This window comes from Nyctereutes procyonoides, unplaced genomic scaffold (genome assembly GCF_905146905.1).
Source record: "Nyctereutes procyonoides isolate TBG_1078 unplaced genomic scaffold, NYPRO_anot_genome, whole genome shotgun sequence".
Classification (NCBI taxonomy): Eukaryota; Metazoa; Chordata; class Mammalia; order Carnivora; family Canidae; genus Nyctereutes; species Nyctereutes procyonoides.
The window spans coordinates 26,442,417-26,466,143 of NW_026575024.1; the positions used below are offsets into that span (position 1 = coordinate 26,442,417).

Sequence of the window (23,727 nt, forward strand, 5' to 3'; positions counted from 1 at the left end):
AATGTTCCAATGGGTTGCCACCACTGGGGACAAGAGCACAGAGCATGATGACATGCCACCTCAACCCTCCTGCTCAACAGGCCTAAGACTTCAGGAAAATCAAAGCAACTCTTTGTCTGGGGTGGGTCAGGAAGAGCTCAGCAGGCTCCAGAGGCTGTAGCACACCTCACTCTTCACTAGGATTCCAGGGAGACAGGTCCCCACCCTAGTTATGATGTACCCCGGGCAGGACTCACTCTTGTAGTGGGCCACCAGCTCCTGCAGGCTATTGAAGGTGCTCCGTGGGGAGATGTAGAAGCCTCCGCTGTCCAGGGTCCGGATCTTGTAATGTTTCACCGAGTCCCTGTGCTGGGGGTCGTAGTCTCGCACAGACAAAGAGTAGCTTCCTGTAATGGCCGGAGGGAAACCCCTCAGTTGTGGGATCTCAGAGCCCTGCCACGTCATGTCAGCATCCTGACACCTGCTCCTGGAACCCCTGAAAGGCCTCTGCTGGCACCGTGTGAGCCCCCAGGCAGCGGGGACAGGGTAATAGTGGGTTGTGGAGTCTGGCTGTCTGGGCTCTCGTCCAGCCTCCTCCATGTCCAGTTGTGAGGCTCTGAACTAGTGATTCTGTCACCACTTTGTGCCTCGACTTCCTTATCTGTATGATGGGCTTGGTCAGCATATCTCCATATTTCCTCACATTACCTGATGATTAAAAGAAGTAATGTTCTAAAGCACTCAGGGTGTGAACACTCAAGCAAATGTTGGCCTCAATCAGCATCTTCATTATCTCGATCTATCTATCATCTGTTGCAAAGGCCAACACACCAGATCCGCAAATAGGTTACTCAGAAACAATGGAACAAACAAAAAGATCTGCAGCAACAACAAAATGCGGTCTGATTCTGGAAATGTAAACAACAAAATGTACCATGTCAACAGTAGTGGTGGTAGGCTGAATTAATGGCCCCCCCAAATGGCCGTGTCCTCATCACTGGCACTTAGGACTTTGTTAGCTTACACGGTTAAAGGACTTGGGGGATGTGATCCCGTTAAGGGTCTGGAGATGGGGAGGTTATTGTGGATTGTCCAGGTGGGCCTGATGGAATCACAAGGGTCCTTATAAGAGGAGGTGGGAAGGACAAAGTCAATAGGAGGGGACAGCCCGGGTGGCTCAGCAGTTTAGCACTGCCTTCAGCCCAGGGCATGATCATGGAGACCTGGGATTGAGTCCCACGTCCGGTTCCCTGCATGGAGCCTACTTCTCCCTCTGTCTGTGTCTCTGCCTCTCTCTCTCTCTCTCTCTCTCTCTGTCTCTCATTAATAAATAAATAAATCTTTAAAAAAAAGTCAATAGGAGAATAGGTGAAGATGGAAACACAAGGTTAGAGGGATGTGAAAAAGGGGCCATGAGCCAAGGAATGCTGGTGGCCTCTAAAGCTGACAAAGGCAAGGAATCAGATTATTTCCTGAAGCCTCTAGAAGGAACCAGTTCTTTGGACACCTTGACTCGAGCCTAGTGAGATTTCAGACTTCTAATCTCCAGAACGTAAGATAATAAATTTATCTTGTTCTAAGCCATGGAAGTTTGTGGTAATTTGATAGCAGCAATAAGCATGTAATGTGTATGACATCACATAGATCAGAAACACACAAGTCTTTTAGTGGGTGACCATGCTTCTGCCATTTGCAAGCTGTGTGGTCCTTGGGCAAGCTATTAGCCTCTCTGGCTCTCAGTTTGCTCTGTGTGCAATGTGTGCGCTATGTCACAGGCTTTTGGGGAGGCTTAAATTGTTGCATGGATAACAAGTGACATACATGCCAGCCACTGTTCAAAGAACTTCAACCACATAAACTGTGAGTGCATATGAATAGTGATCACTCTAATGAATTATAATTATATGAATATAATTAATTATGTTATTCATTATAATAAATGAATAACCCCACAAGATAGACATTTTAGATCACCATCATTTTACAGGCAAGGAGACTGAGGTCCAAGCAGATAAGCTAACTCACTTGCAGTCATGCAGTTGCGAAGTGGCAGTCAGGATTCAAACCCAGGAAGCTGGCTCCGGGCCCCACTCTTTGCCACTCTGCCTGGCCAAGATGAGGCTGGCTTGGCTGACACTAGATGGGGTGGGGAGGAACCCAAGAAGCTCTGGGATGGGATTCAGGGCACTCGTGGTGCCAGTTTTATTAAATTGGCTCTACTGGCCCCTCTGCTCCACTTCTAAGGAGCTGTGAGAGTGAACCAGGCTGACTTTCCTGCCCTGCAGGTCTGGGGGGTGGGGTGGGGGAAGTGGGGGGTTGCGTTTCTTTGGCTTCCCTGCCCCTATCTGCAGGATGGACCAGCTTAGTCAACCCCCCAGCTATCCTGGGAGTAGCTGGAGAGTAGAAGCCGGGGCCTGTGTGTACAGCTTTGTCTTTTTGCCCTATTTCCCTTGCACTGAGGCTTGAAAGGGGACTTGTTGGGTGGGAGCAAATAAAGTCTAAATATTCACTGGCTTGAAACATTGGTTGTGAGTGACATTATCTTATCACGTTCAGGCTTGGTCAATTCGGGTATCTAGGGGTAGAGTAGAAGGCCACACAGATGCCTTTGATGGACGTCCGCAAGACTGTTTGCTCAGGTTACTGTGAGGTCACACTTTATACAATTTACTTGATTGATCGGAAGCAAGCAGCTTTGAGACTAAATGTATTAGAAAAGATGCACTCCATGTGTGAAGTCCGAAATCCCAAGACTCCTTATTGACATCTATTCCTTTGGGAAAATTAGCCTCAAATGATGCGAGTTTGAGTTATGTTATGTTTGGGGGGTACTGTTCTTGCTTCCTGTGCACCAACCTGGCAGAAAGCCACCTTCCCAGCACAGAATTTCAGGAAATAGTTTGCCAACATCAAAACATCCAAAAAACATCAAAAGAGCCAGTTGAAGCAGAGTCTTCCAGGAGGCTGGCCTGGGGCTCTTCTTGCCACCTGGTCTACCCTCTCCTCATAGGAGGAGGGAGATCAGGTTTGCGGACAAGATCTATTGTGATGAGTATTTTAAGTAATACAAGCTACTGAAGATCAAGCTTCAACAGAATATTAGTTTGGGGGGTCCATGACCCCTTGGGCCTGCTTCCAGGGACCCAGCCAGGAACTACAGAGGCTGAGAAGACCCAAACCAGGCTCCAGCAAATGGCAGGAGAAAACTTGACTGTCTGGTGCCTGGGGGAGTCACTCAGCACCCCCCTGCCCCAGGGCATTTATAGAGGGAGAGTGGTGGCCAGTCATGCTCAGGGTACCCCTGCAGGGCAGGGTAGGGCAGGGTGGGGAGGGCTGGCGTCACCTTTGGTGGTCTCGCTGTCCCGAATCATGAAGGAGCCCAACACGTTGCCGGGGGCCAGGAGTTGGCGCTCTGCATCCTTCCGGCTGATGCCCTTGAAGAACCACCTGGTGGAAAGGGGCAGGAGTAGCGTGTGAACCCCAGGGTAGGCGGTCCTGGCATGGAGACACCAAGAACCTAGCTTCCCGCAGCATGGATTTTCCCACAAGATCCTTTGGGAAAAAGAGCCATTCTTTTGATATCAAAACAGACATTTTACCAAGAGTGAAGCCAGTTTGCTGAGATGGAAACTTATGCAGTTTGGGGAGCTTTCTTTTTTTTTTTTTTAATTTTTTTTAAATTTTTATTTATTTATGATAGTCACACAGAATGAGAGAGAGAGAGGCAGAGACACAGGCAGAAGGAGAAGTAGGCTCCATGCACCGGGAGCCCGACGTGGGATTCGATCCCGGGTCTCCAGGATCGCGCCCTGGGCCAAAGATAGGCGCTAAACCGCTGCGCCACCCAGGGATCCCAGTTTGGGGAGCTTTCTTAAAGAAAAATACCAAAATACCAAAGGAAAGAGGTTCCCCCAAAACTGTAAGAAAAGGAAAAACTTTTTTTCAAAAAAAGAACACCGTGTTACAAATACAAAATGCCCATTCCAATGCCACCCAATGTGAAGTATATGGTGATGGATAGAAAAACTGGTAAGATGGGGGAGCCCAGGTGGCTCAGTGGTTTAGCGTTGCCTTCAGCCCAGGGCGTGATCCTGGAGACCAAGGATCGAGTCCCACATCAGGCTCCCTGACTGGAGCCTGCTTCTCCCTCTGCCTGTGTCTCTGCCTCTCTCTCTCTCTCTCTCTCTCTGTATCTCTCATGAATAAATAAATAAAATCTTTAAAAAAATAAAAACTGGTAAAATAGAGCAGTCTTAACCAACTGTGGTCAAAATCTTGCTTTTGCAAATTTCACAGGCTCAGGTGACCATCCTCTCAGGGTCTCAGGTCCATGTGCGTGGGGAGGCTGAGGTTCGTAAACTTTACAATGTATCCTCTTCTGTGTGTGCAAAGTTGGATATAAAGTCAACATGAATTTTCACGCTAAAATGTGAGGTTTCAAAGAATTTTATACTTGGGGCCATATCCTTGGAACTTTTTGTTTTTCTCTCTGGATATTTGGGATATTGAGTGGAAAAAAAGTCCAAGCAGCAGCATCAGTAGCAGCCAAATCCATTCTTACCCTCAGCTGGGTGAGGAGTAGTTTGTGTGCTGTAATGGAAAAACGTTCCAGACCCAAGGTCAGCTAGCCTTGCATCTGCCACAGATCTGCTGTGTGACTTTGAGCAAGTCGCTTTCCCTCTCTGGGCCTCTGCTTCCTTTGTATCAACTGGGGAAGAAAGACAGCTAACATTCATCAAGTTCTTGTTATCTACCCAACAACTACATGGAAATCATGGTCCTGATTATCCCCATTTTATAGATGAGGAAGCTGAGGAACGGAGAGAGCAAGTTACTTGACTGGCGTCATAACAGCTGGTAAGTGGTGGAGGCAAGATTCAACTTCAGGCAGTCTAACTCTGGAGCCCACACTCTTAGTCACCATGTGACACTGCCTACTTGCCTTCTTTGCTTTCATCTGTGAACTGCGTCGTGCTGTGTGAAATATTCAAGCAATGTAACAGGGTACCTGGTAAGAACCATCTTCCTGGCAATCCCACCCTTGGGAAGTTATCTCAGGGATCTTGCATAAGGAAGAAATGACAGATACACCGGAGAGTCACTATAGCCCAAGACTGGAAGTGGTTTCAGTGACCGCTAGTTGGGGACGATAGGGCATCTACATGATGGACACTGCAGCTGTAGAAGGAAGGAGGCCACTCTAGGTGCTTCATGTAAAATCTGAACAGAAGGTGCAGAATGGCATGTGTAGTATCTGCTACTGGTGTAAAATAAAGGGAGATATATGTATTTTCTCACACAAGTATGAAGCATTTGGGAAGACTCATAAGGAACTGGTTGCCTCTGGGGAGAAGTAGCGAGGTGGGGACAGGGTGGAAGGAAGACTTTTCACTCTTTATTCTATATCCTTCCCCACCCTTTGCATTTTGAAACATTTGAAGTATTGTCTATTTCAAGGAGGGGGTGAACATAAGATCCCCACCCCCCTGCCCCGGCTTCCCTGACTACCCTCCCCAAAGGCACCCTCTCTGTTGGTGGTTTCTTGATGCAGACACAAGAACCTGTGAGTGCACTCTGCAAGCCTGATATGTCTATATTCATGTCAGTGGTTCTCCAGGTGAGTCCCTGGACCTGCAGCAGCCTCCCCTGAGAACTTATTAGAAATGCAAATTCTGAATCAGACAGTTGCAGAGCAGGGCTCAGAAATCAGCCTTTTAACCAGCCCTCCAGGTGATGCTGACACACTCAAGTCTGAGAACCACCATTTAGGTTATCCCCTTTTGTTCGCAAATGATAACCCATCATACATGTTGTCTGTACCCTGCCTTTTGCACACAGCAAGTTTGTTGCCTTTGGGGAGTACCATTCAGATGGCACCTCCTCTCAGGCTGCGGGGAGAGGTGTGGTGCAAGGATTCTGTGTGTGTTGAGATCCTGGAATCTGGGAGCAGAGCCCTGGGGTGGCCCCGGGCACAAGGGTCAGTGGTAGGACAGGGGAGACTTTTCACAGCACTTTGTGTACCCTGTGCACTAAGAAAGGCGTGACTGTAAGATGGGAAAAGCCCAAACATTTTCATTTTTAATTAGGTCAGCATTTCAAACCCTCAATACCATCTAGCCACACCATCTAGCCGGAGGGAGGAGGCAGGGGATATAAAACTCTAGGGACTGCCATGTCTTAACTTTTTGAATGGCTGGCTCTGAATGAGACCTGTCGTCGCCCTGCAGCATGGCCATTGTTTTACTTGCCACTCACCACCATGCTGTGAGCCTCTCCAGGGAGGAACCCTGTCTGAGTCACCTCCTGCCCCTAGAACAGGGCTGCTGGATGCTCAACAAATGTCTGTTAGATGGTGGGATGGATGCACACACGCCATATAACTGTGTCTTCAGAGTCAAGCTAGACATGGAGAAGAACCTGCGGCCTAGTCCTCTGGGTTACAGGGAGCTCTGTGAAGGCTGGGGTGTGCTGTGTCTTTTTGGTTCTTGCAGCCGCCTCTCGGGCACAGGCTTGGTGCCATGCAGGCACATATTTACACTGAACCAAATGAGGGATGACTGACCAGGTGCGGGCAGCCTTGCCTCTCAGAAGTCCCTCTTTGGCATGGCTTCAGTCAACAAGTATTTATTGAGCACCTACTGCATGCCAGCCTGTGCTGAGGATACACTTGCATCTCTGTCCTCAAATGCTCCCATCTAGTGGGGGAGGCAGACAGTGAACATGTGAGCAACCACAGAAACAAGATTGTTTTTGCTAGTGAGAAGTGTGCAGAAGGGAATAAAACAGGTCTCCCTGGGAGGCAGAGTCCCAGAGGGGATCTACTTTAGACAGCATGGTCGAGGAAGGCCTTTTTGAGACCTGGAGGGTGAGAAGGAGCCAGGCAAGTAGAGATCCCTAGGAAGAGTGTGTCAGGCAGGGGAGATAGTAAGTGCAAAAGCCCCGAGGCAGGAACAAACCTGATTTTGCTCATACTTCCTTCTGTAGGGCAAGAAAAATGGAATACTTACTCCTCTGTCTCCAGAGAGTCAACACGGGCGACATAGTTGCTTGGGATGTAGCCTTCTTTCCGGGTGGCCAGTGATCGAGCCTTCCACCACTCCCCAGACCTGAGGACAGGAAGTGAGCAAAGGAGTCAGGGAGCAGAGAGATTCCCCTGGTTCTTCTTGGGTCCCCCAGCCTTGGCCTAGGATACCCCCCAACCCCAGGAAGCTGATAGGGTAAAGGGCAGGGTCACCACTGCCTGGGTCCCCAGCATGCACTCCACAGTTAGGGTAGGGATCTTTACCACAGTCCCCACTGTGCATCTGAGGGTCTAGAATCAAGCCTGGTTCCTGCATTCACAGCCCACAGCCCTAGGTCCCTGGCCCCACTCTTTTCCCCTGGACCTGCAGGGGTCCGTACTTAGGGCATGGGACCCTGTGCCCATGGAAGACTCATTGTGGGCCAAGAGCCACAGGGAGTGGTCTGACCAAGCATAACCACTCCCATTCTTGAGCTCCAGCACACAGTGACACTACACCCACTGATGGTGAAGAATATAGGGGACTGGAGGTAGCAAACTCAGATCCAGAGATTTCTGAATGCAAAGGTATCTCAGCAGGGTCTGGTCCATACACCTGTAGCTTAATTACAGGAGCCTGAGAAAGTCTTCCCTGAAAAAGCACTTTCACCGGTTCATTGTTGCCTGGATGTACACCGCTAGTAAGCACACAAGCTCCTTTGTGTACTTACTCTCATCCAGGTTAACCAAACCCTTCATCCTCTATTATTATCAGGTTTTTATCAGCCATTATACTCCCTAATATAAGATAGCTCAGGTTCTTTACTGAAACACAAAAGAGAGCATGATTGAGTATTGGAGGTAGCTATGCCTTAGAAGTGGGATAGAGAGACTCACTCTTCCAGGACCACCATCTGATCTCCCTTCTGGAAACTGAGGTCCTCATGGTGAATGGCCTCATAATCATATAGGGCGATCACAATTATGTCATCAGGACCTATTGGAAGAGAGATACATGGGATGGTGAGGCTTTATCTGAGCACTACCACAACCCTGAGTGTTTTCTATCCCAACAACTGGCACCCAGCCCTGGACCCATTGACATGTCTGTCTCATGGTATAAGTCCTAGACAGTGTAATAGAAACAAAATAGCTTGCACAAAATACTTTGGGAGCAAGTTAAAGGGTTTACAAGGGTGGTTTTGACTGTTTGGGATTTTTGCCTTAAACTCTGAGAACCCAACCTAATCCTCTACTTAACACAAGACTCCACCACATATTTGTCAGATACATACCTTCCTTGGACCCTGGTAGGTTGTCGTTACTGTGATCAGGACGCTGTGGGGAAGAAATGAGAGAAGGGGATGAATCTGATACTGTGTGGGGAGCTACAGAAGGTCTGTGTCAAAAAGGATACCCAAGAGTATCTCATCCCAGCTCTGTGTATCAAGGGAGGAAGACCCAAGAGGGTTAGGGATATATGGGAGGTCACAGCGCACATCAGGGGCACCACAAAGATCCAGGTGTCTTAGGTTGTAGCCTTGGCCTTGGACATCCTGGGGGACACTGGCTTGTCTCCCTCCTTGACATATGGAGAAGGGGTTGGTCCAGATCAGTGTTTTCTAAGATATGTTTGAAGAAACTGTAGGTCTACCAACACATCCCATGCATAAAGGCTCCATTATGTGTATGAAAGGATCTAAGTGTTCATCCAGAGGGGAACTGGCTTCTTTCCCTTGGCACGCTCACCATGGTGCTCTAAACAGCCCTCAGGGAGATGGAACTTCATTCTATGCCCAACTAGGTCTTAAAAATACATTGTTGAGTGAACAAAGCTAGTTCTTCTGAATGAGAAACATGATACATTTATAGAGATCATGTATACACACATGCATTCGGTGGACATATACTGTATATGTGTGAGTGTAAATTCTTGGAAACAAGTTTGCAAGGGTCCACACTGACACCACAAGAGTTGATGCCTCTGGGGAGGGATGTGATACCACTGGGGAGGGGGACATAGGTCAGAAGAAACTGTAGCTTTAACTGTTATTTATGATTTTTCTTTTTCGAGGGCAATGTGTTTGTGTCTCATACAACTAAACTTAGAAAAACAAGTGTGGGAAACTATGACAGGTATGTCTTTTTAAGGGGAGACCCATAAAGCCCATCATGATTCACCAAGTTCTGAGGACTCCCACAGGGAAGGAGCCTGTTTTGCCCCGTGTTTTGTAAACTGATTTGGCCTGGGAACCCTTCCTCTGAAGAACACTTACTAACTTACCACTGAACTAATGCCCTGTAGGAGAACAACAAATGACTGATAATAGCATCCTTTAAGTCTGATGCTCAGGAGACAACCAAAAACTAGTGGGAGAAAACCCCCTGCCCTCCATTGGTGCCAAGCTAGAAGGCCTCAGAGAGCCTGAAGCCCTAACCACAGAAAGGGCCCAGGGCCACGCAGGTTAGGAAAGAACAGATCTATGAGTGACTTAGGGCTTAGGATGTCAGTTCAGGATGTCACTGGAGTGAGAAGCTCATATAATCAGGAGGTATTAATAGAGGTCAAGTGTCAGAGGGAGGGAGGTGACTATTCCACTATTCCCTTATTCCATGAATTAGTCCTGTTCTAGATACCATGCCTGGAGAAGGGCAAGCAGAATGGAAGGTGGGCAGAAAGCCATGTCATGTGAAAAATGATTTAGAAGAAATGGGTGGTTTGGGGTAAGGTCTTTGCCTTCATTCTCAACTGGTTGTCATAGGGCAAAGGGACTGGATGTATTTGGTACAGGGCTAAGGGGTAGGTTTGGGAACAAGGAATAAGGGTATGAGACAAGAGGCTTCCCTTCCATCTGAGGAAGAACTTTCTGAGAGGGCCTGCCCCAGGAAGGAGTACACCCTTGCCCCTTGAGGCAGCAAGCAGAGGCTATGTTTCCCTAGATGAGCTCAGATAAGGACATGGAGTGCAGGATTCCAGAGAGAGCCCCGGCCTTGGGGTTAGAAAGACCTGGCTCTGCTGTTCCCAGCTGTGTGACTCCTGGAAGGCATTTCCCTTCTTTGAGTCTTAGTGGCTTTAAAGTGCCATACCTCCTGCCTCTCAGTTTTTGGTGAGGACTAATGATGTAGAAGAAACACCTCACCCCAGTGCCTCAAACACGGCAGGTGGTCCAAGAATGGTAAGATTATTACAACCGGTCCTGCTGCTATAGTACCATCACCACCATCACTGGTTCTGTTACTGTTAACACCACTGTTAGTTCTTTTTTTTTTTAATTTTTATTTATTTATGATAGTCACACACACACACACACAGAGAGAGGCAGAGACACAGGCAGAGGGAGAAGCAGGCTCCGTGCACCAGGAGCCAGACGTGGGATTCGATCCAGGGTCTCTAGGATCGCGCCCTGGGCCAAAGGCAGGCGCCAAATCGCTGCGCCACCCAGGGATCCCACCACTGTTAGTTCTATTGCCACTCTTGTATCACTCTCACAGCTACAGGACAAGTAGTACCACTGCCGTGACAACTATGGCTCCCATTATCACCACTAGTACTGCCCTGACTACTTTCCTCATTAACATTTGGCTTCCGCCTAGTTTTTCCTGCTCCCACCACTGGTACTTTGGAGCTTGCACTGCCAGGTTTGACTCCTGCCCCTACCACCCCTTACAATCCATGGCCTTCGGCAAATTATTAAGCTCCGGGTCTCACCTGTATAATAAGAGTCATGACCTGGGATTACTGTAAGGCTTTAAGATGTTAATAACCATACAGCATTTAGGTCAGTGCTTGGTGCCTCATAAGCCCTGCATATGCAGAAGATAAGTAAGCAAATAGCCTCTACTAGTATGACCACTTCTCTTATTTACTGCATCTGCGCTTGCCACTATATCCCCACTGGTCTTGCTGTTACAATGTTGTTATGGTTATTGCTATGGCACTGATATTATCATTACTATCATTACTTCAACTGCTGTTGTTACTGGTCAGGTCACTGACTCCTCTCAGCACTGCTCATGCTACCGCCCAGGCTTGGGGCCTCTGCTGTGCCCACTGGGACCTGGTCCCTGGAGCTGAGGCTGAGGGGCCAAGAAGGCCTGGACAGCTGGACAAGGAGGAATGATGTCATTGCCCTAGGTCCTTGGTGCAGACTTGTCCCAGAGAGTTAGGGCACTGCTGGTGAAGAGTCAGCTCCATGTCACCCCAAACACACCCTGCTGACCCTCAGGAAAACAGGAGACTGTTAGGGCAATTTGGGACGGCATGGGGCAGTCAGTCCTTCAGGCTACTGACCCCCCTTCTCTTCCCCCACTCACTCGCTTGTTTGCAGATGTGGGATCTGGCACATACACAGGGCTGTGTGGGTTGGTGCTGGGCTCAGTTTTTGAGACCTTGCCTCTGTCCTGGAGAAACTTGGACTTCATGCACCCCATCCTGCATCAGAGAAAAGAGAAGTGAGCCTGGTTTGCCCCGAGCCCCACACAGGGCAGTCTTGGATGCTGGATTCCAGGCCGCCTGCCCTCAGGCTGGCTCCCTTTCCCCTATCCTGTCTCCCCCCAACCCCCAACCCACTGCCCCTGCCAGCCGCATTCAGTCCCACCCTTGCCACATGGAGCTCACTCTGCCCTTGCCACTGTTGGGCTTCCCCACATGCATGTCTGCCACATACCCACACAGAGTTAGCAAGTTGTCATAGGGTCATGTTACCAAGGACCTCTGAAATGGGGAATTTATTCAGAGAATAAGTCATGAGGATCATCATCATTCAGCATGCAGAGCCTTAGAGCAGCATGGGTGGTAGGCACCACAGGTTCTGGGATTAGAAAACCTTAAGCTGACACTTGGCCCCTCCACCCATCAACACCTCATTCATCACTCTCCCTGCTCCCCAGTCTCAGTTCCTCATCAGCAAAGTGGAGATGGTAATGATACCACATATTCTCAAGGTATTGGAAGGATGAGAAAACATGTAGGTGGGGAAATACTTAGCAGAGCATGGGACTCAGAGCAAACGTTACAGTGAAACTATACTATTATTACATAATAAATTACCATTTTATATTAAATGACCAAGATGAGATCACATAATATGGCTCAGTCTAGCTAAATAATAGTCAAGGCATCATATTCCTTGTATCATTCTACAACTGCCTTATAATAGTTTCTTTCCTCCCTCCCTCTCTCCTTTTCTTTTTCCTTCTTTCTCTCATTAGTTTATTTGGTTATTCATTCCTTTGTTTGCTAAGGAAACATTTATTGAGCACTCTTCTAAACCATGAATAAGACAGGCAAGTTCATTCCCTTATGGAGCTCACTCTGGAGGTGAATGGGAGACAGACAATAAACAGGTAAACAAATATGTAACAGGATAAATTTAGTCAGTGAAAAGTGTGAGGACAATTAAGGGTGTGATAGGAAACAACAACAATGCAGGGCTTTTTTAGACAGGGTGATTGGGGAAGCCTTTTCTGAGGAGGTGATGTCAGACCTGGGACCTGAGCGGTACAAAGCAGCCAGTCATGTAACACCATGAGGGAACAGTGTTACAGGCAGAGGGAACAGCAAGTGTAAAAGCTCTGAGGCTAGAATGTGCTTGGAGAGAATGAGGTACTAAAAGGAGGCCATTGTGGCTGGAGATCACAGCCAGGGAAGAGGAGTGCGGTTTAGGATAAGATTGTCACATCTTTTTCAGCCAGTGAGGAATCTGGGTTTGATTCTAAAGATGTTGAGAAACCATGGGAAGTTTTAAGCAGGAGAATAATGGGATTCATTTGCATTTCAAATAATGGCTGCTGGGTGGAGTATGGACTCCAGGAGGCAGGGCAGGGAACCCTGTCCACTGCAGGAGTCCAGGCATGAGATGATGGTGGCCTGGCCCTGGGGTGGGTATGAAGGGGTGACTGTCAAGGAGGTAAGCAATGGACAGATTTGGGGGAACATTTTAGAGGTAAATCTAACAGACTTTGCCAATGGGTTCACAAAATTTAAAGATAAAAGTCAAACTCCAATCAGAGTCAAAACTTAATTGCAAAAGTGGCAGAAATGTTTTATTTCTTCTTTCAAAATGCCCACATGTATTTGCTGAGAAGATGAGCCATAAGCAGTCACATGAGAGAGTAATTGTTTTCCTCGGCTCTACACAATTGCAATTCTCCTCTAAAGCAGTTAGAACTCAGTTATACTTATCTTGTTAAAATAAACACATGTTTGTGGTTTAAGGGGAAAAAAAATCCATATTCCTGGCTTAGGGGAGTTACTTTTTTAAAAAAGATTCTTTTATTCACAAGGATGTTTTTGTCTGTCCTTGTGGGAATTGGCAACAATTTACTACTTCAAGACTTAGGCGGTTTCTGCTTCATTTGCCTGTTGTGAATAAAATAAAGAACTTGTTCAGGCTCCCAGAGTGCTGGATCATTAATTTGAAAAATTATCACAATTAATCACTGCTTTATAATGTACTTATATGCATTTAAAACACCTCTCTTTGACTTGTGATAAATATGTATTACAGTTCTGGAAATAAAACAGCATATTGTGTGGTTCTGTATGGCATACAATCATATTACATTTCATATTTTTTGATTACATAAGAGTGTCTGGGAAGAACACTGCTGTGTGATGCAGGGCAGCTCCTTCTGCTTCTCTGAGCACCTACTGAGTATCATTTATACCAGCAATTTACATATTCGAGATAGCTACAGGGTCCTGAACATCGGGTCTCAGCGGTTCTCATATTCGTGCATGATCCGAGGCCACCTCTGAGAAAGGATGGTGGGCTTCTACCCCACAGGGTGGTGGTGAGCACTGAATGAGTTGATAAATGTAAAGATTCCTGGCACACAGCAAGCGCTATAGAAATGTTAACCATAACCAGTTTTGTTTACTAGCAAACGTGGACCTACCCTGGAAGATAAAGCAGATACAGGTTGTAATTCCTCCAAATCACAAACTTAGAGATACAGCAACACTTAAGAAGTTAACTTTCTATTTTTATTTTATATTTTTTATTTTTTTAATTTATTTATGATAGTCACAGAGAGAGAGAGAGAGAGAGAGAGAGAGAGAGAGAGAGAGGCAGAGACATAGGCAGAGGGAGAAGCAGGCTCCATGCACCGGGAGCCCGACGTGGGATTCGATCCCGGGTCTCCAGGATCATGCCCTGGGCCAAAGGCAGGCACCAAACCACTGCGCTACCCAGGGATCCCCTATTTTTAAATTTTTTAAAGTAGGTCTGGAGTCTAATGTAGGGCTTGAACTCCGAACCCTGAGATCAAGACTTGAGCTGAGGGATCCCTGGGTGGCGCAGCGGTTTGGCGCCTGCCTTTGGCTCAGGGCGCAATCCTGGAGACCTAGGATCGAATCCCATATCGGGCTCCCGGTGCATGGAGCCTGCTTCTCCCTCTGCCTGTGTCTCTGCCTCTCTCTCTCTCTCTCTCTGTGACTATCATAAATAAATAAATTTTAAAAAAAATTTAAAAAAAAAAAAGACTTGAGCTGAGACTGAGTCACATGCTTAACTGACTGAGCCACCCAGGCACCCTAAGAAGTTAACTTTTTAAAATAAGGGGTTCCCATTAGATCAATTTTTGCACAATAAAATGATTTTTTAAAAGTTACATACTGGCAGGATTCAAATTTGCGTAAAATGTGACTGTCCCCCTAAACCAGGAGAACTATTCTACTGCTTGGCATAGAGTGACCTCAGACGTACTCATTTTTGTGATCACCAGACCTGGAAATGTAATGGGAGCCATGTATATAATTTAAAATTTTCTACAGCCATATTTTTCCAGGTAAAAAGAAACAAGCAAATTAATCTTAAGATAAATTTATTTTCCCTTACGTGTCAAAAATTATTAACATGTAATCAATATAAAATTCTCATCAGTCAATAGAGTGTGTGACTCTTGATCTTGGGGTCGTGAGTTCAAGCCCCAGGTTGGGTTGAGAGCCTACTTAAAAATAAAAATACAGGGATCCCTGGGTGGTGCAGCGGTTTGGCGCCTGTCTTTGGCCCGGGGCGCGATCCTGGAGACCCGGGATCAAATCCCACGTCGGGCTCCCGGTGCATGGAGCCTGCTTCTCCCTCTGCCTGTGTCTCTGCCTCTCTCTCTCTCTCTCTCTGACTATCATAAATAAATAAAAAAAATTAAAACATTTAAAAAAAATAAAAATACAATTATTTATTTATTTATTTATTTAAAGTAAAAAATATTATCAATGAGATACTTTATACTTATTTTTTGCACACTAAGTCTTCCAATCCCAGTGTGTAAATTACACACACATATAGCACATCTCTGTTAGGACTCGCCATGTTTCAGGTGTTCAATAGGTACCTGTGAGGAAGGGGAGTTGGGGGAGGGGGTAAACTGACTGATGGACATTAAGGAGGTCACATGATGTAATGAGCACTGGATAGTGTATAAGACTAATGAATCACTGAACTCTACCTCTGAAACTGATAATATATGTTAATTAATTGAATCTAGATATAAAAAAATAGCCACCTGTGGCTCAAAGCTACTGAGTGTAACAGTGTAGATACAAAACATTTCCATCATGAGCAGAGGCTTGTTCTACTCACGTCTGTGTCCCTCAGAGCTTGGCTTAGCACCTCCCTGGCACATAGTAGGAGCATAATTCATAATTAGTGAATAAACTCATGCCCGGAGTCTGTCATCAGTTCAAAGTGAAAGCATCAGGACGTGGTTTCTGCCCCAGGGACTGAGTTGAGAAGGGAAGACTGAACATACAGAATGATATTCTAAAGCTGCATACAAAGAAGCTATTACAGATGGGCAAAGACCGTCAAAAAGCTATGCAAAGATCGCCAAGATACTTAGTGAGTAAAAAATGAAAACTTCAAAAGACATATAGTATCAAGTCATTTTTGTAAAATGAATACATCTGGGTTCTGCGGCTAACATGTGTATTTTAATGCATTCATAGAAAAAGCAACCTGTTTATAATAATTGAGCAGCAGGATAACAAGTTGGGTTTTGAATAATGGGGAGGATTTCAATCAAGATTTGGGGAAAGTCAAGAAAGTTCCAAAGGGGTACCTGGGTGGCTCTTGATCTGGCTCAAGCGTCCGACTCTTGGTTTCAGCTCAGGTCATGATCTCAGGGTCATGAGATGGAGCCTGCATTGGAGTCCTGCTCAGTGAGGAGTCTGCTTGAGATTCTTTCTCCTCCCTTCTCCCTCACCCTCTGCTCCTCTTCCCACTCACTCTTTCTCTCTCAGTCTCAAATAAATAAATACATAAAATCTTAAAAAAAAAAAAAAGAATGTTCCAAAGAAGTACTGACTTCCAAAAACAATTTGAGGGAGTTTATTTTTTTTAATAAATTAATTTTTATTGGTGTTCAATTTACCAACATATAGAATAACACCCAGTGCTCATGGGAGTTTATAATATTAGATCATATCCAGAGTGCTTCAAGACTCAAAAAAGGGTTATGCTACCCCATTTAGAAAGGAAAGAGTAATTGAACCAGAAGCCTAGGATGCCACTGCTACCATCTACTAGATTTACCTCTGAGCTTCTTAGTGGCCAAGATAAAAATGGAAATCTGTACATTGTCACTATAAAATTCCAGGAAGCACAGTAATTTTTTGACAGAAAAAAAATATTTTGTGAACACTAAATTCAAATGGGAATTCATTATGTGCCTCCTTGTCTAAAGGTTACTGAAGAACACAATGGACAGTTTCTCCAGCTATGACTTGGCAGCTGAGTCTGCAGTATGTTGACAAGTTGGTTCCTAAATAGATGACGCTACTGTTTGGGTGGGTCTGTGGGCCATGGGATGGGAGGGGGTGAGGAGAGGATGAGGGAAGAGGTTATATAGCCAAGGCTCTCTCTGCAGGATGGGACTGCAGAGGCCCTGTGACACAATGTCTTAAAGTGAGCTTAGAAATGTAACAGAGCACCTGGCTACGGTGTGTGACAGTGTGAGGACCAGCGGCAGCATCACACAGGAGCTGTTAGAAATGCAGAATCGGGTAGCCCGGGTGGCTCAATGGTTTAGCGCCGCCTTCAGCCCAGGGCCTGATCCTGGAGACCTGGGATCGAGTCCCATGTCAGACTCCTTGCATGGCGCCTGCTTCTCCCTCTGCCTGTGTCTCTGCTTCTCTCTCTCCTCTCTGTGTATTCTCAGAAATAAATATACAAAATCTTTTTAAAAAATGCAGAATCATAGTCCTCCGTCCATCAATCAGAATTGCACTTCAACAAGGCCTAGATGATTTGTGTGATCATTTTAGTTGAGGAGCAGTCATCACCTTTTGCTCTGGCTTCCTCAGCATCTATCTCTCTTCTGATAACAATACCTGGATTTTCCTTGAAAAACTAGCCTTTTCCCACTCAATGCAAGGCATTTTAGGAGGCTAATCCCTCCCCTGCTTTCAGGGATTGACAACTTGATACAGGTCTGGCCAACCAGAGAATTCCACATCCCCCTGACAACTAACAGTGGTTAATTCAATTATACGTATGTATGTGATTCTAACTGAGGCAATCAGAATTGGCCTTGGGCTTTTACTGAGAAAATTAGGAAAAAGGCACTCTATTTGTGTAAGGATTGCTGATGTAAGTGTGGGGAACCAGAGCTCTTGGGACTCATTCTGACATCACAAAGGGAGAGACTGTCTTAGTGTAAAGCCATCATAGAGGCCAGCAGAGCTGAGTGATGGAGACAGAGTGATTCCTGAAGACATGTATGAACACCTGGATAGAGCTACGTCTGAAACTTGACAATCTCAGGATTTTTCCAGTTTATGAACAAATAAATTTCCAATTTTGTCTAAGATAGTTCGAATCGTATTTTTACTGCTCACATCCTAATGCTTCTTGGATATCCCTGGGCTATAATCTGGATCGAATGAACCAGAAGCTCTGGGGATGAAGGCCTGGAATTTGCATTTCTAACAATTCTTCAGGATATTCTTACACACACCGAAATATGAGATCCATCAATGTAGTGGAGTAAGGGCTGAACTGGGTGTCCGAATAACTTGCGTTTGGATCCTCGTTCTGCCAGTGACTGGCCATGTGACCTTAGGTAGGTCACTTCCCCTAGTTTCATGTTCTGCTCTGTAAAATAGGAAGCCCTTGCTTCTTAGGCTTGGCCTGAGGCTCTGTGTGATATGGTTGTGAAAAGTTTTTTAAATCCTCTGAACAAAAAAATAAAAATAAAAATAAAAATAAAAATAAAAAACCTCTGAACACATGATTCTTATCTAATGGGGTTTAAAATCAGGCTATGGGGCAGCCCGGGGTGGCTCAGCAGTTTAGCGCCACCTTCAGCCCAGGGCGTGATCCTGGAAGCCCCGGATCGAATCCCACATGGGGCTCCCAGCTTGGAGCTTGCTTCTCCCTCTGCCTGTGTCTCTGCCTCTCTCTCTCTGTGTCTCTCATGAATAAATAAATAAAATCTTAAAAAAAATAAAAATAAATAAAACCAGGCTCTGAGAGCAGAAGTTGCCTGGCTGGCCCCAGACTAACTTAGAACTGCTGACCCCTGGCAAAGATACTTCCTCAGGTCACTGCCAAGCTCCTGGAAACTGAAAACTCGCTCCTCGCCCCCTCTGCTTCTGAAGGCGTTACATGAGAGGGAAATGAGAAATGTCAGTTTGCTTGCCCTGGGTGCTTCCCACGGTCACCATGTGGCCTGTGGAGCCTCAGAGATTCCTTCTACATGCTCAGAGTGAAGCCCGAAGGGGAGAGACCAGGGCGCTGCCTGGGCATTCTGTGGAGTGAGCAGAAGATGGTTTTAAATACCCCAGGTCCCTCACCTCCACCTCCTGCCCATGCTCCTAACAGGAGCTTTTAGGCTCAAGCAGAGGCCTGTGAGGGCTGAGGCTGAGGAGCCCCATATTCTGGTTTCACCTGTGCCACAAACTCTCTGTGTGAGCTCAGGCAAGTCCCAACCTCTCTCTGGGCCTCAGTTTCTCCAATATAAAGTGAGATGTTAGATGATAAGTTCTCTGAAGAGGACAGCTATAGTTCTTTCCTGCATAGTCTCTGCTCCCCCTTCTTCTGAGAACAGCACCCCAGTCTTCCTTCGGGAACCATCTCTCCCCTACCCTCATCTCATGGATTGGGGTAGAGCTGACTTCAACCTCTGGTTGTCGGTGTGGGTGTGGGTGTCTGTGACCAAATCTGGCTGATCAGAGTTGCAGTGGTGGACAGAAGCAGAGGTGGACATGTGACATTGAGAGTCATCCATCGGCCTTTGCCTGGAAAAGAGTTGCAAAGCAGAGCCAAGAAATGGAGAAACACAGATTCCCAAGCCCGTGAATGCAGCCCTTCCTGAAGTGGATGTGTTCATGGACTTCCCAATAATCTCCCTCTTCTGCTTGGGCCAGTTTAGGTTGGATTTCTGCCCCCTCAAACCTCAGAGTGCTGCCTTGTTCAGAGGAAACTCTTATAAGGGGTTGCAACTCATACTTAAGTGTAAATGGTTATTGCAAAGACTTCATAGATAGCAGGTTTTGATGGATGAGAAGAGGGCATTAGATCTATTAGAATAGGTGAGAATGTATGGAATATGGACCCCAAGAAGTTGATGGCACTGACAACATGTCTAGAAAGTGCCTGGCATGTTTTTGGCCCTCCATATACATTTGTGGAGTAAATATATTGTGTTCAACTTTCTATAGGCCTGACCATATTTGATTGAAGTCAGCAGGATCAGAATTAAGAATCCATTTTACAGAGGGTGACATGGAGATCCAGGGCAGAAAGTTTTCCCAGATGGTCAGTGGCAGGTAGAACCCAGCTCTCTTGCCTCTCATCCTCCACTGGAGCCAGCCCCAGAGGCTGCAGTGGGGAACTGCAGAACGAGGATGAGGAACCCAAACAGGACATTAGGGAAGGCAGACGTCTAGTGGCCCAGGGCTCAAGACTGTCCAGTTAGAGTAACTTTCCCTCCTCAGAGCAGCTCAGCCATGAGGTGGGGAAAAGTTTGCCCCCATCAGGGATAACTTCCTAAAGAGTTTCCAAGCATGCAAGGCCATATGGATCCCACTCCTATGGTTCCCTATTCTCTCAATGAGCCACCTAACCCTCCAAGTGACTGTTATCCCTTGTGGACATGTGAGGGTCACCTCGGCTCCTCATGTCTCCCCTTTTCTGACCCTCAGCTTCTTTTTTATCAAAGAGCTCAAAATTTGGACTTTGCAAACAGGAAGAGGTTGGAGAGACCTTCGTTACACCGGTGGAGCAGCAGCTTCAGAAAGGATGAGCGTTGTGCCCTGGTTTACACAATAGCAAGTGACAGAGCAACATGCTGAAGAGGAACTCAGGGCCTCTGGTCATTCACCTGACTTGGCCAGAGGGCTGGCTCTGAGATGCATTTATTTTACTACTTGTTCTAAACATGTAGTAAACTCCTAGCATGTCCATTGTTACCTCTGGGTCACCTGTTCAAGTCTGGATTCAAGAGCAATTGTGAACCTCCTCAGGATAATTTTATCTCTAAGGTAAGCAGGGGGCAGGCAGGTTTGAAAACTATAGGATGGGATTTGATGTCACAAAGAGCTGGGTTTGAATCCCCACTCTGCCTCTTATAGATCAGCAATCCTTTTAAGATATAAATCAGGTAGGGCAGCCCTGGTGGCTCAGTGGTTTAGCGCTGCCTTTGGTCCAGGGCCTGATCCTGGAGACGTGGGATCGAGTCCCACGTTGGGCTCCCTGCGTGGAGCCTGCTCCTCCCTCTGTCTGTCTGTCTGTCTCTCTGTCTCTCATGAATAAATAAATAAAAATCTGTAAAAAAAAATTTTAAAAAGATCCAAATCAGGTAATGCCCCTCCTCTGCCCAACAACTCTGTTCAACAACTCCTGGGGATCTCATCTTACTTGGAATAAAAGCCCAAGCCCCTCTGTGGCTGACAAGGCTCCAGGATCTGGGCTCCCCCCAACCTTGCAGTCCTGTCATTCTCCCTTGATGCTTCCTTTGAGCCACACTAGCCTCTTGCTATTCCTCAATTCACCAACCATGTTTCCACTTCAGGGCCATCGCACATGCTGCTTTCTAGAATGTTCTTCACCCAAAAAATCTCTTTCATATCACCCAAATCTCTTTGCTGATCTCACTTGTTCAAAGAGGCCTTGTCTCATCACCCTGATTAAGAATAGGAACACCCGCCCCCAACTCCCATCACTCTCTAACCCTTCCCAGCTGCCTTCTATATGGCTGTAACCAGCAGCTGATGTGGCAGCCATGAAGATGAGCCTATCATCTGCAGAGAGCGGAATGGATCAATGGCCCCAACTGCTGTGCTTTAAAGTCCCATTACGGAAAAAAATAAAAATAAAAAAAAATAAAATAAAATCCCATCACGGGATCCCTGGGTGGCGCAGCGGTTTGGCGCCTGCCTTTGGCCCAGGGCGCGATCCTGGAGACCCGGGATCGAATCCCACGTCAGGCTCCCGGTGCATGGAGCCTGCTTCTCCCTCTGCCTCTGCCTCTCTCTCTATCATAAATAAATAAAAATTAAAAAAAAAAAATAAAGTCCCATTGCCATGGGCTGTTCCCAGCCAATGATGGAGTGTGTCAGGGATGCTGAGGCAGGCCATGCTAGGGGGACCTCTGACAGAAGGCTGTGGCTAAGGGCTCCTCAACAGCCTTGCCAAGCCTTCCTTGGAATTGCACTGGAGACTAAAACAATTCTACCCCTCTTTCCTTTCTTCCTTCCTTCTTTCTTTCCTTCCTTCCCTTCTTCCCATTCATTTGGAGTCCAACATGCCCTGCCATTTACTGGTTTTCCTAGCCTCTCCTAGTTGCTCCCACATGCATTCCTGCTAATATATTTCTTGCATATTTAATCTCTGAGATGAGAGTCTTCTTCTTAAAGGACCTAGACTAATACACTAACGTATTACCTAAGGATCTGTTTATCATATGTCACCTGGAGAATGTAAGACACACGAGGGTAGTGATTGTTTTGTGCACTGCTGCATCTCAGTGTATAAAATGAGGACACAATAGGTGCTCAAAAAATTCTTGAATAATTGAATGAAGTCTCCTTCTTGGGTGCCCTGGTTTTTCCCATTGAAACCAGTTACAAATGTTTGTCTAAACTGAAAAGGGATATTCGTGTTTGTTTATCGCTCCTTGGAGAGGAATGAAGCCCCTCTTTGACTAGAACTGAGTGGAGGTTGCCCTCTTCAGACAGGACATGGTGGCTAATTTCCCCCCAGGGGGGCAACTTTTAACTCTAACTTCCCATCCTGCTCCAAAGTCAGCTGTCCCCAATCTGCCCCCACAAATAGAAACCCCGAAGCCACAATAATGCATGCTCTGACCCTTTTACAGCTGCTTTTTTATAGTTGACAAAGTCTCAGTTTCTTTTCTGTTTTGGAGGGTATGTATTTTTTTAATTTTTTTTAAAGATTTTATTTATTTATTCATGATAGACACAGAGAGACACAGGCAGAGACACAGGCAGAAGGAAAAGCAGGCTCCATGCCAGGAGCCCAATGTGGGACTCGGTCCCGGGACTCCAGAATCATGCCCTGGACCAAAGGCAGGCACCAAACTGCTGAGCCACCCAGGGATCCCCCTGTATTTTGTTTTTAAAATTGCCTTCCATCATGTGGTAAAACAGCACATCGTCCTTATTAAAAATGAAAACGTTACTGATAAATCTAAGGTACTTTTGGATTACTCCCTTTACAGGCTGTCCATGGCCACCACTTTCCCCCCACAGCCACCTCTGCCTCTGCATTTACGCACACGCCTCTGGGCTCAGGGGTATCTGTCGATGTGCCACCCCATCACTCTGTGCTTTACCGTTTCAGAGCACTCCTGCTGGCAGCACCTGTATTTCCCTCCCTAAAAGATTTCTCTATGGCCATTGGCACCTGCTCTGCCCGTGAGCTTGGCAAGTGGAAGTGCTAGAGAAACAGCATCCCCCAGGAGCAGCCTTCGACCGGTGACTGACAGGAACAGTAGGATAAATACCCCAGGTCCCTCACCTCCTGCGCATGCTCACTGGCTCCCGGGGCTCCCCGCAGAACTGACCTCCTGGTGCCCACAGAAGTGACTGGCATGATAATACACCTTTAATGACTACCTTCTCTTCTGTCTCACTTCCCCACTCTCCTCCCAGGGGTTTCTGGGATCCTCTCCCAAATAGACAAAATAGTAATTGCACATGGCCCCTTTCCTAGGGTCTGCTTCTAAGGAAACTCACACTAAGATTCATAGGAAACTCACATAAGATACATATATACATAGATACATATTTTCCACAGAAAATATGGAGTATTGTTTTTTTCCGTGTTGGCATCAAAGGACTTTTACTACATGAATTGGGGGGTAGTATCCTTATTTCCATTTTTCAGATAAGGAATCTGAGATTCAGAGAGTGAGGGGATTTCCCAAACGCATTACAGCTCCTTTGAGGCAATGTGGGCACTCAGACGCTGGTCTCCTGGGCTCCCGGGCTCTGGCAGAGGTTTGGGAAGGTCTCCTATGCACTTGGCTGCACTTAAGTCTCCCAGGTCAAAGGATTTTAGGGTGACATTGTGAACTTCAGTGGGTGTCTCAGGGTAGTATTAGGAATGCAGGCCCCAATGCATTGCCATCTGGAGCATTGCAGCAACATGCAGAGGGTGCAGCATGTGTGGCCATAGGCACCAGCCAAGAACAAGGGCACATCTTATATTGGAGCAAGGGTTTCTTCTGCATCATTACCCATGTCCCTGGAGGTACACTAAAACTCCCAGCCCTGGGATGGA

At 46.6% G+C, this 23,727-nt stretch overlaps 1 protein-coding gene across 1 annotated transcript in view; it reads right to left on the bottom strand.

Moving 5' to 3' along the window:
* HCK (HCK proto-oncogene, Src family tyrosine kinase) overlaps nucleotides 1–23,727 on the bottom strand; it is a 42,022-nt gene that overhangs the window by 13,387 nt on the left and 4,908 nt on the right. The window contains exons 2-7 of the mRNA XM_055302665.1: nucleotides 11,294–11,411; nucleotides 8,275–8,317; nucleotides 7,877–7,976; nucleotides 6,987–7,085; nucleotides 3,323–3,426; nucleotides 237–386 (exon numbers count right to left, since the gene is read on the bottom strand). Of these exons, the coding sequence (XP_055158640.1) occupies nucleotides 237–386; nucleotides 3,323–3,426; nucleotides 6,987–7,085; nucleotides 7,877–7,976; nucleotides 8,275–8,317; nucleotides 11,294–11,410 (613 nt within the window). The 5' untranslated portion in view covers nucleotide 11,411. The remainder of the gene's footprint in view (nucleotides 1–236; nucleotides 387–3,322; nucleotides 3,427–6,986; nucleotides 7,086–7,876; nucleotides 7,977–8,274; nucleotides 8,318–11,293; nucleotides 11,412–23,727) is intronic.